This window comes from Poromitra crassiceps (genome assembly GCF_964638095.1).
Source record: "Poromitra crassiceps genome assembly, chromosome: 8".
Classification (NCBI taxonomy): Eukaryota; Metazoa; Chordata; class Actinopteri; order Beryciformes; family Melamphaidae; genus Poromitra; species Poromitra crassiceps.
The window spans coordinates 7,160,941-7,177,896 of NC_139629.1; the positions used below are offsets into that span (position 1 = coordinate 7,160,941).

General features: G+C 43.7%; 1 protein-coding gene across 2 annotated transcripts in view; it reads right to left on the reverse strand.

Moving 5' to 3' along the window:
- The window catches only part of itgb5 (integrin, beta 5), a 77,072-nt gene that overhangs the window by 56,453 nt on the left and 3,663 nt on the right, over positions 1-16,956 (reverse strand). For both annotated transcript variants that reach the window (XM_083642436.1, XM_083642435.1), the window contains exons 5-9: positions 16,140-16,308; positions 12,185-12,346; positions 8,012-8,107; positions 7,681-7,770; positions 3,554-3,688 (exon numbers count right to left, since the gene is read on the reverse strand). In XM_083642436.1, the coding sequence (XP_083498562.1) occupies positions 3,554-3,688; positions 7,681-7,770; positions 8,012-8,107; positions 12,185-12,346; positions 16,140-16,308 (652 nt within the window). The remainder of the gene's footprint in view (positions 1-3,553; positions 3,689-7,680; positions 7,771-8,011; positions 8,108-12,184; positions 12,347-16,139; positions 16,309-16,956) is intronic.

The following is a 16,956-nucleotide window of genomic DNA, read 5'->3' on the forward strand; positions in this document are numbered from 1 at the left end:
GCTCTGCCTCGTCCATCAGAGCAGCATCCAAAAGAGCTAGTCTGACGTTAGGAAAAGCAGAACTGATGGCCAGCTGCACAGCTTCAGAGCCCACAGAATGCCAAGTCTTTAGCATTTAGGTATGTTGACCTGGCCTTTCTAGGCCCTGTGAGACTTCGCCTCAAGTAGGGCCTACCTTTCTGAAAATGACCAGCGTCTGGCTCAACAACACTACGTTCATTACAACACAATCACTTTCCCAGACAGAGACAGAGACAGAGAGAGAGAGAGAGAGAGAGAGAGACAGAGAGAGAGAGAGAGATAGAGAGAGCAGTGGGAAACCTACAGAGCAGCATGCAGGCCAAGGTCAAAACCCGGAGATATCTCTAGGCACAATGAGGAAGCATGTCTCATCGCTGTATATCCCCCTGTTGAAGGACAAAACCCGGAGATATCTCTAGGGACAGAAGTCTGCTTTCCATCCAACTGTTTTCATGCAAAATTTCAATTTGCGCATAAAGAAAACTGAGTGGACACGCTGCAAAATTCGCAAAAACCTCCAAATATCGCAAAAAGGTTTTCACGCTTGAGGGAGGTGGAAAAGTCGAGTATATTGATAAAAGGAAAATGCGAAACGTGCGGTGGAAACAGATGAAGCGATATTCTGTTGTCTCTCCATTCAAAAACCACACCGTTTGCCTTGATCACTGCAAAACATGACATGCCGTGTAGCCTACACACAATAGGGCTACACACTAGGGATGCACCGATTGCCATTTTCTTGGCCGATTCCGATTTCCGATTTTTGAATAGTCTGACTTGCCGATACCGATTTTTGCCGATTCCGATTTTTTTTTCTAAAAACAACAATTGACAGCTTACACAAACGTTTTTGTAACTTTGTTTAAAAAATAAGATTCATAGAACAATTCTTACATCTAATGGGGATCCAAATAAACAAATAAACAATTCTTATCATTTGCATGAAGTAGGACCTTCTCACTCAAACACTCAAAATAAAAGTGTTCCAGGTTAGGCTACTGGACAGAGCTTTTTTGTGCAAATACAATGAATACAAAAATTAAATTAAATCCAATAGCCTATATCCCACAGCTATCATGCATTTACTTTTCCAAAAGAAAACAGGTGCAACAGAACATCAAAATGATCCATGGACAAGGAGTTTATAGACTGGCTCCAGACCAGTCCTCTTGAGTAGAGGGGAAATGAGTTTATGAGTTACAGTAACGATCTTCAGTCTGAATATCAGGCGGAGTTTACACACAGTCCGAAGTTTGGTATGCGTATTTTTATCTGCCATCCGAAAAAATATCGTCACGCACAGAAAACGTTGCACACTTGTGAGTCCGATGCATTTTTATTATTATGTCCGTCGTTCTCATGTCGTTCTATTTGCAATACGAAACAAATAGTCTCTCCTGTATCCACGTCACGTTACAACATGACTTGACAGGCTGAGGCAGCAGCGCTGATGTGGAATGGAAAAGCAGGTCGGGGAATGGTTATCATACTGGACACAATGCTCGCGTTCACCTCGCCAAGCCGGCTGTGCGCGGTGGCGTGTTGCTGGAGCACCGCTTCCCGGGGAGAGAGAGCAGAGAGAGGGGGGCCAGTGAGGTGAAGCGAGCCGCTCTGACTGGACTCCAGCCGAGCGGGACTCGGCCGCATCTCTGTCTCCACGGCTTATTTTCGACTTGCATGTGTGACAAACTGCGAGCTTTGTCTACTTCACTGACGGTGAAAAAAATCCACAACGAGGAAGGTATGCTGGCGTGTGTGGTGTGGTGGCTGGGTGCCTGTCTCGGTGCTTTGGGGTGCGCGCACGTCATGTGAAAATCGGCTCACAGAATCGGCTATTTAGAGTGACCGGAACAGATCACCGATCGAGGCCGATCACGTGAAAATCGGCCATTTCCGGTCACGTGCCGATCGATCGGTGCATCCCTACTACACACGGTAAATAATACCATGGTAAATACACAGCACAATACCAATCGTGTGGTAAACACTGAAGAAGACTGGGATATTAACTTTAATGCGACTCAAAGTTCTAGAATTGAATGAAATTGTATTCACTATCTGCTCTATCTGGACTAGCAGCTGATCAGCAGCTCAGACAGCCTCAAACACGAGGGGATTGACAGCTCTATAATTCGCATAATAGCAGCGGATTGAAACGCAAATTATTTCGCATTTTCTTTTGCCGACTTTCTGAAAATTCGATTACAATTTGCGACACCTTTGCATGGAAACCCAACTAATGAGGAAGCATGTGTCATCTCTGTATATCCACGTGTTGAAGGACAAAACCCTGAGATATCTCTAAGGACAATGAAGACGCGTTGCTCATTGCTCTGCATATCCCTTTGTTGATTGAATCCAGCCGAGAGGCACCAGAGAGCAAATATTCCCTCAGGAATGAACAGTCTCTGCCAAGAAACTTGTGTGATGGTGACCTTTCCTGCTTAAGAGAAAAAAGTAGCATCTGCCTAAAAGTGGACCTAAAATAAAGCAAATAAACTACAAACAACACAAAGCAACACAAACAAGCAGAGATTTACCGCCTGCAGAAAAATAAAGGGACATTTCCCTTTTATTTGAAATATGTGGGCTGCACAAGACTTCCTGGAGTAAACGGTCTATCCAAGATGACTTGGCACTTTGAGTCTCACGGTCCGAGTGATTTTCAATGCGCTATGGCTAAAGTTCTTCACAGGTGCCAAAACTGTCTCTATGGTAACAGTGGAGGGGGAGGGGGGGGATATAAACCACCCCTCCCCCTCTCTCACCCGGTGCAGTTGGATTTCATCAAACAGGACCTCCACTCTAAGAGGATTCAAAAGTTGCACTGCTGTGCTGTTGTCCCAGGCTGCCAAGTCACAACTTGCTTTCTTTAGCCTTTGGCGCGTAGCCTGCTAAAGCTCATTGCAGATATACAGCCGACAGTGAATCTGTCCACAGTCTGAGATGACATCCTTACAGCACCCTTGGGTGGCATCATGAGACCTGGAGAACATCCGCTGCCCTCAGCTGGCAGAATGAAGCCCCGTCCACTTAATAACCTCCTGTCCAGCAGTAGAGGCTAGATCATATTGTGTCCTGTCCAGTGGCTGGTCTTGTGCTATGAGGGTCATGTACCAGAAGGTGACCAGTCACGCGCTACATCTCTGGATGCATTCACCACAAGCATATCATACTTGGCACCTACACCATTTATTTTCATGTTTGGGAAAATAGCTTGTGTCAAAATTGCATGTATTCTGACTGAACAATACACCAGTCTCTGTATTCTGACTGAACAATACACCAGTCTACACCAGTCTGAATTTGATCCATTTCAGTGCCTTTCAGATCTCGATTCAGAACACCATTTAGCAAAATGTCCTCCCGGAACAACTGAGTCATTCAAAAACCGGCATCTTAAAGATGACATAATAATCCAATCATCTCTCCAACTAACAGAATAACAAGGTGTAGATTAACAATTTTTCCGGGGCCTATGAGATGAGTAGAAATATTCTGAATCTGAGCACAAGAGGCCTGAGGGACTCACCGTGTCTCCAATCTTCAGATCAGCACACTTCCTGAGGCCCGGCAGCGGCTGTCCGTCCTGGCAGGTGGCGGTGAAGGAAAGACCGATGTCCTCCGGTTGGTCCCACACTGTCATCTCCACTTGGGAACGGATGTTCTGAGAGAGACAAAGAGGGAGTCAGAAACAGAGTTTGATGGTATGTTATTATTAGAGAGTTAGGGATCACTTTTTTTGCATTGCTCAAACAAGCAAAAAAAATCCATCTTTTTCCTATAATGACACAAAAAAGTATCAAATCCAGCCGATCCTCAACTATTCCCAGCAGCTGCCTGTAAAATCCTTGCAAAGTGCTGAAACTAGAGCCACATACTACCAGTGTTGCGCAAGTTACTTTCAAATTGTAATACTACATACAGTAGTACTAGTTACTTTCATTTGAAAGTAATAAGTTACTTTACAATATTACTGTCTGTGTAGAGTAACTCGTTACTTATTTACACTACTTCTGCATTACTTTCACCAAAACAACAGCAGCAGCAGAATGACATCGCTGCCCTGGAACATCCCGAGAAATAATTTCAACTGCCTTGAAGTCAGTGTAAACAATCCAAAATTCTAAATGTTATCCTTTTCCTTTGTTATTGTCATCTATAGTGGTGATTTGCATAAAAAGACACAGTTTGATTAAGAGATGATTGTCTCTTTTTTAAATATGTGCATTGATAAAAAAAAAAAAAAAAAAAATCAATTTGTAACTTGAGTTACTTGACAAAGTAACTGGTATAATCTAACTAAAATCCTATAAGTAATAAGTTATATTACCGAGTTACTGCTAAAAGTAATATATTCCATAATATGTTACATAATATATTACGTAATATGTTACTTTTGTAATGAGCTACCCCCAACAGTGCATACTACTACCCAGTCAGCAATCTATATTCCACCTCTGACCACATTAGCGTGGCTGTTACTCAATCTGTTTGAGCAACAACATGAGGGAATGTCTTCCATTTGTTACAATTAATCTCGCCTTTACCCAAAACCACAGAGCCTGGGCATGGACACGTGTGTGTGTGTGTGTGTGTGTGTGTGTGTGTGTGTGTGTGTGTGTGTGTGTGTGTGTGTGTGTGTGTGTGTCCGTGTGTGTCCGTGTGTGTGTCTGTGTGTATGTGTGTCTGAGCAACATGTGTAGACCTAAATGTGTAGGCATTTGTGCATATTCACTGCTACACAACAGTGACAAGGAGACATCACAATCATACTTTGCATGCCTTCACTCTCACTCACTCTCTGTCTTCCTTTGTCTCTCTAGCCGTTTTCCCACATGCGCTTTGTACCGCTAAATGACCGGAACGTGGTCTAATGCCTGCATGTGGGGAAGTCGTCGTGCCGGTATAAGCGCGACCCCGTCATCGCGGAGATTTCACCAGTTTCGAGCCAGTCAGAAGAGCGGTATGCGCGATAGCGGACTCAAGTGTAGAACGGGTCCAGTCATTTCCCGCGACACTCTCATGGGCGAGGTGTACACACGTTGCTTAATGTTCCAGCGGGCATAATCTAATCATTCGCGCACATTAAAGCAAACTGGCGAAATGATCTTGTGATAATAATGTGTGGGCGTGCTGATTTTCCCCTCTCTCCTCTGCTGCCTGCTCGCTCTCTGTGGCCACAGTCCTCCTCCTCCTTCAGTCACGGGCACAGCCCGACAGGGACACAGACGAAGCAAATGCACGAAGCGAAATGTGGAAGTATTTTGCTTACGTTGCCGACAGCGAAGGCAAGCCCGGACACATCAAACGAAGCCAGTCTGTAAAAAGTGCTTCAACGCGACGCAGGTGAACGGATAAACAAGCAAACTTATTTCACCATTCGGAGTTTTGCCGACACGTCACTCCCCACCCGCTCTGCAGTGCCGCCCCGCCCCCCAACATACAGGCTATTTCGCTGGTAGATTCTCATATGCGAGAGGAGAGGTGTGAAGGGAAATGTCCGATATTGACTTACAGGTAATTTTCCGGTACGCATGTGGGAAAACGGTTTCTCTCTCTCTCACACACACACACACACACACACACACACACACACACACACACACACACACACACACACACACACACACACTTACTTCTGACTAAAACAGCAAGCAGACAGTGTTTCTGCTGCAGTCAAAACGTATGAAAAGGAGATGGTTACGGAGCGTAACCTCGGGGTGTTTGGTGAAGCCTATAGCCAACAGCCCCAGTGTGGTGAATCTAATGTGGCAGCTGGAATGTTAATAAGGTCATGAGTCAGTCACCACACTGCATCCCACACACTGAACATGTCAAGTCTTTGTTCTACACGCGTTACAGAGGATACGCTGTCCTTACTGACGCCATGGGCCAAAACAAGTTGTTGTTCTTTATAACTCCAGGCAAGAAGGGGGGGAAAAGTGGACAGGCAAAAGCCACAGAGTTAGAGAAACATTCAGGGATTTTCTGCATTGACCAAATGCAGAAAAACATCTTTGGTTCCAAAGAGCACAGAAAAACAAATTCCTTTCTTCCTCGCCTCCCGCATAAAACGCTCTGGCCATGGTCATCATAAGAATGTCAGCCCTCAGTTTATAGGCCAGAGAAAGGCGACTGTGACAGAATAGACTCAGCTCTCAGTCTTAATCCGTTTCACTACTGTAAGACTGAGAATATTACTATTTAAATCTTTTCATAACGTTAGGTGGTGCTGTTGGAAGCCTTGCATCGGAGAACCAATCATGAGCGTTGTGGGCGGGCCTGCTTTCTGGGAGCAGTGACGCTCATGCAGAACCGGTGCTGTCGCGTTTGGAACAGTAAATTCCCAGACGTTTGGTGGTTAGGTGGCGCTGTTGGCCGAGACTAGTGACAGAGAGGAGCAAATAATGTGATCGTTTACATAGAGACTTATTAGTCTGTCTGTGTCCATTACCAGCAGCCAGCTTTATTTTAGAGTCCAAACTTAGATTTGATGGTTTTACTGATTACTCAGCAGGGTCAGACATTTTGACAAACAGGCTTTTTATTGTTTAATAGTAGCATACTAAAGCACTTCATAAACTGTTTTGGAAAGAAATATATACATAATATATTCATGATATATTATAATACTATTATATTTTAGTAGACATGAATTGAAGAAAAGCTGTATTGCAGAGTTCAGAAAGCAAAAATATCTCAATCCCCAAAATAGATTTCCCAAGTCAACAAATCTGTCCAAAATAAATAGGGGGAACTCAAACCTGTTGCACAATGTGTGTTTGGTTTATAGCTCCGTGCCTGAGTTTGGGATTAGATTACATCACATGTTTACAATACGACAGAAGAATGTAGGACACACCCCCCCACACCTCCCAACCCGTCCCACCAGAACAGCCAGACTCTTCCCTGACCCTGCTGGAATCCATTTCCTGTATGATGTGGAGCAGCACAGGACTGGAGTGAGCCCATGAACCTGGACCGTTCTCAAAGTGCTGCAGTGGTCTTGGTGCAGTCTGACTCCTTCTGGCAAGAAAAGGATGACCTATCTCATCCTTAAGCAATGCTAAACAGCGGGCAGCTCAACTTCGCTTCTCAATTTTCAATTTTTTTTTTTAATATTCCGTGATGCGTTTCTGTCACGGTGAGACGTGGCCTCCTCCTCCGCAACCAGAAAAAAGACAAACAAAAACATATCACACATTGGAGTTTTAGTTCTACAAACACTTGGTGGAGGCAGACTGAGTTAAACCTCAAGTGGAAAATTGAATGTCAAGGGCAAAGAGGTATCTTAATTTAAAATATATATATATAAATGGCAATGACTTTTTTCTTCCATTCATTCAGGACTATTGGATGATAGTGAAAGGTCAGCCGCAGGCTAGCTAACTAGCTGAACTTGTTAACTTTATTCTGAGCAAGAGCACTAGGCTTCAGAATATTAGCTAGCTCATCCACTGAGGTTTATCTCAACCAAGGGTATTTCTGCCTCAGAGAAATGTTTGTATAACTCAAACTCCAATCTGTCACAAAGCCTCCTGCTCAAATTGTGTCATAGCAGAACAGCTTACACACACACACACACACACACACACACACACACACACACACACACACACACACACACACACACACACACACACTTCCTTTACTTACATTGTAGGCATTGATGATAAGCTGAATAATATTCTTAGAGTCCTGGTCCAGGATCTCTACTGTAGTTCCAGGTATCAGTGCAGTGAAATTCTGCATAAAGACATAAAAATAACAGGAGATACCATTAGTTCATTAGTCCATTAGTCCATTAGTTCATTAGTTCATTAGTCCATTAGTTCATTAGTTCATTAGTCCATTAGTTCATTAGTCCATTAGTCCATTAGTTCATTAGTCCATTAGTTCATTAGTTCATTAGTCCATTAGTTCATTAGTTCATATTGAAATGTATCGGAAGAGGAAACGCTAGGATAAAAAAGCAGAATGAACTTACCTTATAAATGACGTACAGCCGCTTGGTCACCGCAAAGATAAGATAGATGTTATTCTCTGCCAGTTTCTCGCCCAGGAGGGCCAGAGAGGGGTAGTCCTGTAGAGAGAGAGACATGGTGTGGGTATTATGAGTATTTTATCAGATGAACAAAGCTCCCACCCTGTCAGGAAGTTAGTGAAAGGAAGTCATCGCTCTCCTGATCTCAGTGTCGTGTTTACATTACACTCCCTGCTGCTCTCTCTTTTTTACACCACCAAGAGTGAAGGCTTGGTCTGAAAACAGTCTCAGAATTTCAGATTGCTGCGTGTTGTTGGAGTGAGTTACTGAGATTTTTTTTTTTTTACAAACGGACCCCGGAGGAATAGCAAATTGAAGTACCAGTCCAACTGTCTCACAACAAGCAGAAACGAGGCCTGTGTGTGTGGTCGGTCCACAACACAGCAACGGAAAACCGCTTCACTTGTTTAGGCAGCATTAGTGTCCTCTAGTAAGAGAGTGGCGTCAGCGGAGGACCAAAATGCAAGAATCATTAGCCAATGAACAGCCAGGAATGGGTCTCGCGCTACTTTTGCATGCTAAAATAAAGCAGATAATGTACAATTTGATTCATTTCAAGGGATGAAAAACCCTTTCAAAGTACAACACTGTCTATTTTGATGCAACTCGACAGTGCTGCTTTTTTTACTGAAGAGTTCCACTTTCTACTTCCTGGAAAAAAACTGGTCCATTGGCGTGAATGGAGATGTCGGAACTCTTCTATTATACGGCTCTGGGCAGCATTACAGGGGAAAAGTTCACTCCAAGCATGTATTCAAATTCACTTCAAGGTTCAAGATTCAAGTTTAATTTAATAGCCATAGTGATCAATACATATTTTACAAACGAGGAATTTGTCTTTGTGCAGTATGCAGTGCAGCGATCACAGCAATAGCAAAAACAAATAGCAAAATAGGGAATCTTCAAATGATTAATTATAAAGTGCAAAGTAAAAGACCTCTTAAAGTGACATATAGAGGAGTCCATGTAAATATTAATGTAATAACTATGGAAAAAGTCCAGATCTTAAAAGTCGAACTGAACCCGTTCGTCACGTGCATATGAGTCCGTTTCAGACTGAAAATATAGTTTGTCTAAGATGACAGGTTGAGAGGCGGGTCATAGTATCATGTCGATGATTTTATTTGACAATTCTGGGGACAGGATTGGGCTTTGGCCAATCCTGGCGTGTTCCGCCTCCAAAACGAGTGGGATTCAGTGTGTTGTGGCGCTCCCCTCAGGAAGAGCCTTTTGACGGGAGGTTAGTGGCTGAGTGGAGCTCAGAGAGCCACAGGCAGCCAGCTGCCTTCGTGTTGCCGAGCAGAGAGTGCAGCCCGTCGGCCTGGAATCTCCGAAGTGCGACCCCTGACAACCAAGCTCTCGGATGCGCGTGCCATTATCGCTGCTGTAAATACGATATCCCTGGAATGCGCGTTTTAACGAGCCAGTTACATTTCTTTGCATTCTTAGAGATTATAGTTTTTGTTTTATGTTTCTAACAATTGGCCAAGTTAGTAGTTAGTTTATGGGATAGGAATTCTGCCAGATGACAGGCACTAGGTGCCATTTTCTACTTCATTTGGAAGAGAAAATTATCCTGAAATGAAGATTTGATTGACAGCTGCATGTCGTGATATGATTGGTTGAAATGGGGTAGAAATTTGATAGTACTAGGTGACGTCAGCAAACTGTACATTACTGTTATCAATGAAATCTTGAAAAATGAACTTTTGATGTCAAAAAGTGTGAAAAACTAAAGAAATTAGATTGTTGTGATTTTTTTTGCATACATTATTAAATAGGTGCACTGCATACCCAGGTATTTGAACTAAAAGAAAACAAAAGTCATTTTTGGGTTCAGCTCGACTTTAAGTGATGTATCGAGGTGGGGGGGGGGGGGGGGGGGGGGTTCCGTGGGATGATGTAGATGTAAAATGACCATGACCACTTGCTGTAGGCTATTCACATTATGCAGCCCCGCCCACTTGACCCACTGTATCGCGACCTCCTGTTCAAAACGCCGGCTGTTTTACCTGCTCAAACTAGCCTGACTCACCTGGTCAAACCTAGTTTGACTTACATCATGTCATGTGTCAGACTAGGTTCATGAGTCACAGGAAGTGTAAATACAATCGGAACCTCTGATTGTATTTACACTTCCTGTCAGTCTCTCAAGCCAGACGGTCTCTTCTGAATAAGGCGAATAGTATCATTACTCTGCTGTAGCTCTCATATGATCAGGGTCAAGGAGAAATGATTAAAGCCCCTTCTGATGCGTGTGCCAGGTTTCAAGCATCCCTAGCACCTCAAAATCAGCTTCCTGTTTCATACGTGTCCATACGCTGGTAGCCTACGTGGAGAGAGTAGTACAGTAGACAGGAGGTGGATCAAGCTTGGCCCAGCAATGCAGATGTATCATAAAAATTGTATCGTAGGTGAATTTTGGGATGACGGAGTGCACACGGCTCAAACCCAGATACCGGTAGGCTAAACCCAAGCACTTTTTAAAGGACCTCTTCATAAATCCAAGCACTTTCAAGGTCTTTTTTTTTAATCCAAGCACTTTCCAGACCAGTGAAAACCCTGTATGATGCAAACATGGTCATACTATTGCAGGTCAAACAGAGTCTGTGGTCAGTTTTTGGAAATGATGTGGCTTTAAAGTTTAGAGGAAAATACCAGATAAGCAAATCGAATATTTTGAATGCAATTCATTTTGACATGACTTTGTGCTCTACATGGGAGTGCGGTGCAATCCACATGTTGCTGTTGCTGAGGTTTTTACAGCATTAGTCCTTTGCCTTCTTCAAACATTATTATACGTGGAATGCTCTCTTTGATTCACTTCTGTCTCCTTAGTAGCCATGTAGTAGCTGGCAACTTAAATGATCAGAGGCGAGATTTAGACCATGGAGGTCACTGGTTTGAAAATCCGCGCCGAGGATATTACCCTCCTCACCATAAACCTGCTCTTGAGCAACGCACTCACAAGCCCACACAGTGCTATAATCTAGTTTTACTGGACAGCTCCCAGGTGTGGATTTTTGCGCAGTCCCCCTTCCCTCTGTAACTGCTGCTAATAACAGCATGCTTCTACTCTACTTGTCTGGCTAAATAAGGATTTCTTCTTTTTTAAATGGCCTCACTTCTCACTTCAACTTAAGTCTTTCTTTTGTCCAAAGACTGAAATAGCTAACCTAAGCAAATTGGTCGTGACGAAAGTTCTCAAATCATGTTATTTATATTTATGCTTGATACGATAAGAGCCAAGTGGAGGGCAGAAACGCTCAAAAGCTCGACATACCTTCTTAGGGGACATTCACACCAAAAGCGTTTTTTGGAGCTGCCAGCGTCTTTCTGCAATTCATTCTCTATGTAAGGACGCGCTAGACGTGCTCCTCTTTTAATGAACGCACCTGGCGTTTAGCCCTGCTCGTCTTTTCCACTTCTCCTACCATTTCTCCTCCCAGAGGGATCCTCAACCTCGGCTGCTGCCAGAATTGACAATAATCTGGCTTTCATGTTGACAGTGAACAACATCAAACAGACAAAACTAGCTGGCTACCATCCGTGTGGACGTTGTCTGCTCAACTCTGGTGCGCGCGACGAAATAAAACGAAGACCAAACAAAACGCTCCGTGCGCTGTGTTTAGTGCACAATGGAAGCGCTCTCAACATGATTTTTCATAGCGTTCTGACTGAAAAAAAACGCTTTTGGTGTGAATGTCCCCTTATGCTACTTATGAAACTGAATCCACATCATCAAAGGAGGAAAGAGGCTCAATATTATCAGCTATGCTTTTAAGTCATCCCTCTAAAGCAAACATCTCTAATTCCAAAGTCCAGTCCTGAGTGGATTCAATAAGGAACAGTACCTCAAGTCAACCTTGTTGAACAATGCCAAGATGGCAAAGCAAGCATGACATGTAATGAGAATGAGACGCACAGTGAAAATACAGGTTTCAGGTTCCTTGGGGGAGCGTGTGGCTGCAGGCTGAATTCGATCATTCCCTCTTAAGTTCAAATTTCAAAGATGAGTACCGCAGCTCGTATCAAATTCACCCCCAAACTGTTGACTTTTGCTTTTGTATCAGAGCCAAAGCAAAAGGGCCGGCAGCTCGTATCTCCCCTTCTTACCATCTGAGTGGAAGCGCTGTATTCGTTCTTGTCGTTGAGGTGGCACTGGCCGTCGTGCGGCTGGACCAGGCCTCCCAGCTTGCCGTCCAGAGCGAGGTGAGGCACGTCGTCTGTGGTGAACACCAGCAGGTGGTAGGCCTCCTTCCTCCAGCCTATCCTCTCCTGCTCAGAGGGTACAGCAGCGGGTGTGTTAGGACACAGAGGAGATGGCTTTTGGGGTCCCTGTTACTTCATGGCAAACTTGAGTGCAGGAACTTCAAAATACAATCCTGTCCGTGACTATTCTTTTGGTGTGGTTATTTACAATATGAATACGGTAAGTCGTATATTATGGAACATCATCATTAAAGTCAGCACAGTGTAATATCTGTGTCGGCTCGCGAGGCAAGTAATACTGCAAGACTATGAAAGAAAAAGAGCTTTCATAAAGACATCCTATGACGGATAGAAAGAATTATACAACACGCCATCGCCAATCATCGCTTCATTCAAAAATCCATTCTGTATGAAATACATGATGATGTATTTCTGTTGTAGGCTGAGGATGTTGTCAACAAACTTTGAGAGGGCTGGCTTAGATTAAAATCCACCCACCTTAACATCGCTCCTGACAAACCTGCTTTGCTGGGAGGAATGTCAGAGGATAACGGTTTTGTTAACCCATTGATACCTGATGCAGCATTTGCGTGTATATCCCTCATTTGCGTGTATATCCCTCATTTGTGTGTGTATCCCTTTAAGGAATACACACACAAATGCTGCATCAGGTATCAATGGGTTAATATGACTTGTACGTTTAAACTGTGATGGAAAGTGGGTCGTTGTCGATGGGGATGGTTGTGATAGACATGAAGTTGTTTCCAACAATTGTTCAGCCGTAAAACGTGGAAGGGTGCTGCGTTTCATGTATACGTTTTTTTTTTTGGTATTTTTATTTTATTTTGTTGTTGTTTTTATTTACGGTTATTTTCTTTCTCTTCGTACATGTTGCCGATTGTTTTGTCTATATCTATGAAATGTCACAAATAAAAAGTAAAAAAAAACAAAAAAACATTCTGGACACGTTATCACTTTCCACAAGCTTGAGCACAACTGATGTGCAGAGTATAGCACATACATGGGCAAACTACGGCCCGCGGGCCGGATGCGGCCCGCGGGCGCCACCTGTGTGGCCCGCGATGGAATTGCAAAAAAAAAAAACATTTTTTTTTTTTTTTTTTTACACAGTGCACCTGAACGCAACATGCAAGATACCCGCTGAATAAGTGTCCAAATGTTCATGTCATTCTGGCCAATACTCCACTTCTGTTATAGCATTTCAGTCTGGAATATGGAATATCTTTCAATAATCTTTATGACTAAAAGGCTACATTGAATTAGAAACTTAAATAATTAACTCGTTGGTTTTGGATTTATTTAGCTTCAAGACTGCATTTTTGTTCGTGTGACCCTCAACACAGGCTTTGATCATCCCGGGCCACTTACTGATACTTATGCTTAAATTAACCCACTCATATTCTGATTTATTTCAAGAAAAACATTTTGGCTAGTGGACATTCTAATTGGCTGGTAACTTTAAAATCTAGCAGCCATATTGGCAGGTGGTCGAAAAAGTTAATTTCAAGCCCTGAGAGCAGGTGGTGACATAGGAGTGAGTGAGAAAAGGATGAAATATTGGTGGTTAAGACTGAATAATGACAACTGTTAATTTAAAATGAGTTATTCCTCTAAACGTGGCTTCAAATGCACCAAATTTTTCACGCTGCCGCCGTTCGGGCCTCAGCAAAACCTGGTAGCGAGGACATTTTTTGTGACCCTCTCTATCATCAAAGTTACCCATCCATGGGTTACGGCATGACAATATTTGTTCGGCCCCCGGCAACAATCTGGGTTTCTCATGTGGCCCCCCATGAAAAATAATTGCCCACCCCTGGTATAGCAGCTTTGTCCAGCAGGCCCAGGCCAGCTTTGTCCAGCAGGCCCAGGCCAGCTTTGTCCAGCAGGCCCAGGCCAGCTTTGTCCAGCAGGCCCAGGCCAGCTTTGTCCAGCAGAACCAGGCCAGGCCATTATCAATGGGGAAACAGAGGGGGACAAGAGAGGCGGTGGCAGAGTGGACTGTGTGTGAGCACTGAGCATGACAGAGTGCTGACTAACGCAGAAGCCTAAACAAACATGACATTTCAACCAGTGACAGAGGCATGAAGGCAGCCATTTGTTAATGCCTTTGTCCATTATACGCCATATTACAGCATAGAACAGAGCTGTGGGCTCGCCCATCATATACAGAAGCCTCTTTGAAGAAGAACCATAGCAGTGATTGTGTCATTCAGCCTTGGCACTGGCAGTGCAGAAGATATAGGTTGTGTGAGAAGGGGTTAATTTCACATGTAGGCCTGCCAAGGAACACTGACCCTTTCCTGTTGTTGAGGGCATTGGAAGGAAACAAGTTACTCTCAAGGAAACAAGTCGTGTTAAGCTTATGGATGAATTATGTGCATTAAAAAGACAGCTTTAATGATGCCACCCAACATGCATCTGGTCTAGAGTGACCGTTATAATTATGTAGAAAAAAAAAAAAAGGTAAATGGACTGCATTTATATAGTGCTTTTATCCAAAGCGTTTTACAATGTGCCTACATTCACCCATTGTATACCTATGTACAGTTATATCTAATTAATTATTGTTGGCATATAGCATTCTCCTCAATGTCTGTCTATGGGAATCTGTGCTAGAATGGCTCTTGTTAATAAAGCAGAAGAGGCTAATGAACTAGCCTTGAACTAGCCTCCTCCCAACAATTTATTTATTTATTTGAGGGACAATGCACATTAATGAACATTACTGTAAATGTGCCAATGTTAGCCAGCCATTATTATAGAGGATAGTTATATATATATATATCCATGCTGAAATAACCTTGACATCTAACGGCTGATTGAAATAAGAATACACATCATCAATCAAGCCTTGGCCCCGCCCCTGCCCCGCCTCCTAACCAGTGAGCGTTTGAAACCGTGCAGTCACAGTAAATGACAAGGCAGGAGTCATTCTCTTCTTCCTGCAGAAAACAATTAAGCTGGGAGAGAAAAGCAGGGATACGACTGGGCCTGCCGGGGGGCGGGGCCTCGTCCTCGTGTTTAACCAGCTGCACCAGACTGCACTTCCTGTCTATCCCCCCTGGTGCTTTTCATTAACAAGCAACTAGGCCAGCCGCTCATCACGGGCAGAACCCAGCAGTCCAGCCGCTCATCACGGGCAGAACCCAGCAGTCCAGCCGCTCATCACGGGCAGAACCCAGCAGTCCAGCCGCTCATCACGGGCAGAACCCAGCAGTCCCCTCTGTCTAACCCTAAACCTGGGGCGGCCACGAGCTAACTTTACAGTCAAGTCCAAGTCCATTTAAAGAGTCATCTCAATAGAAGATGGATGTAGCTAGGGCGGACCCAAATGCTTGGAAGCTGCAATCGATGCCATGGTAAAATCACTATTCAAATGCTTTGTCCCCCCCCCCCCTGACATTTATTTTTAAATAGAAATCCAACATTATTACTTACCGTATTTGCTCAGACAAGGACTTTTAACATTAGCGATAGCTTTGTGCCTCACAGCTCTCATCGAACATTAATTACCAGCACTGAAACTGCGACAGTTTGACCATGCAGCCAGCAGGGCCTACATACTGTATGAGCAAATTTGTTTTTTATGGGCTATGGCTGTAATTTATCTGATATGATTATTGCACATTTTGTAGCCGTGTTCATTTCAATAAAAAGGGAAATCCTTGAAGTCCGATTTTTTCGAATATTCGAATACTTGTCACTGAAGCTCCGAAGAACCAAAATGGTATTCGGGGGCAGTCCCAGATGTAACCCAGTATGAGGACAAATAGGAGATGAAGAAAGGAAGAAATTCAGTCAAATGAATGGGATGCAGTTTGCCTGAGTGACAGCTCACCTTGCAGACGGCAGCCTGGAGGATGGCGTCGAAGCCGCCCTCTGGTGCGTCCCGGTTGCGAGACACCATCTGCTTCTGCACCTCCTCGTTGAAACGGTCCACCTTGTCCGTCAGCGAGAGGAGGTGGCGGAAGCCGAACGTGGGGACACAGTGTGGGAAGAGCTTGTATCTGTGGAGCGTGAGTGGCACATGCAGACATCCAGAAAGTCACCGAAAGGTCATGTCTAAAGCAGCAAAAGTGTGTTTCGTTTCTATTATTGTTGCTCTGTAAAGCACCATTTTTGAATAAAACATGAGAAATAAAGTGGACATGGCTTGATATGTACAAGATTTGTGGTGAGAATGAATTGTAAAAAATCTGCAATAATTGTACAAGTTGCATTCTTTTAAGGTAGGGCTGCACGATTAATCGATTTTTGAATCATAATCGAATTAATTATTTAGGACGATGTAAAAAAAAAAGAAAATCGTTAAATCGATTTTCACTTTAACTAGGGTAATTACGGCTCTCTCTCATGTCTCCGGGCTGCATGCTGCTTCCTCGTCCCTCCTCCCCGCTGTAAAGTATCTCTGAAGGCCGTGGCATACTGACAGCAACGCGACACATTTATTTCAACACCTCCAAAAAAGCACATTATCACCGGACAGTGAAACGTTGCCTTTAGGATACATTGGAACAACAAAACAACACGTGGGACCGGACCACCGAGTAGCTGAGACAGGAAGTTGGGTTGTTCTGCCTTCAGAGTAAAAGCATAAATTGTGTCACTTATGAGAAAAAATCTATATTTTTTTTTAGCTGTGCAGGGCAACAAAT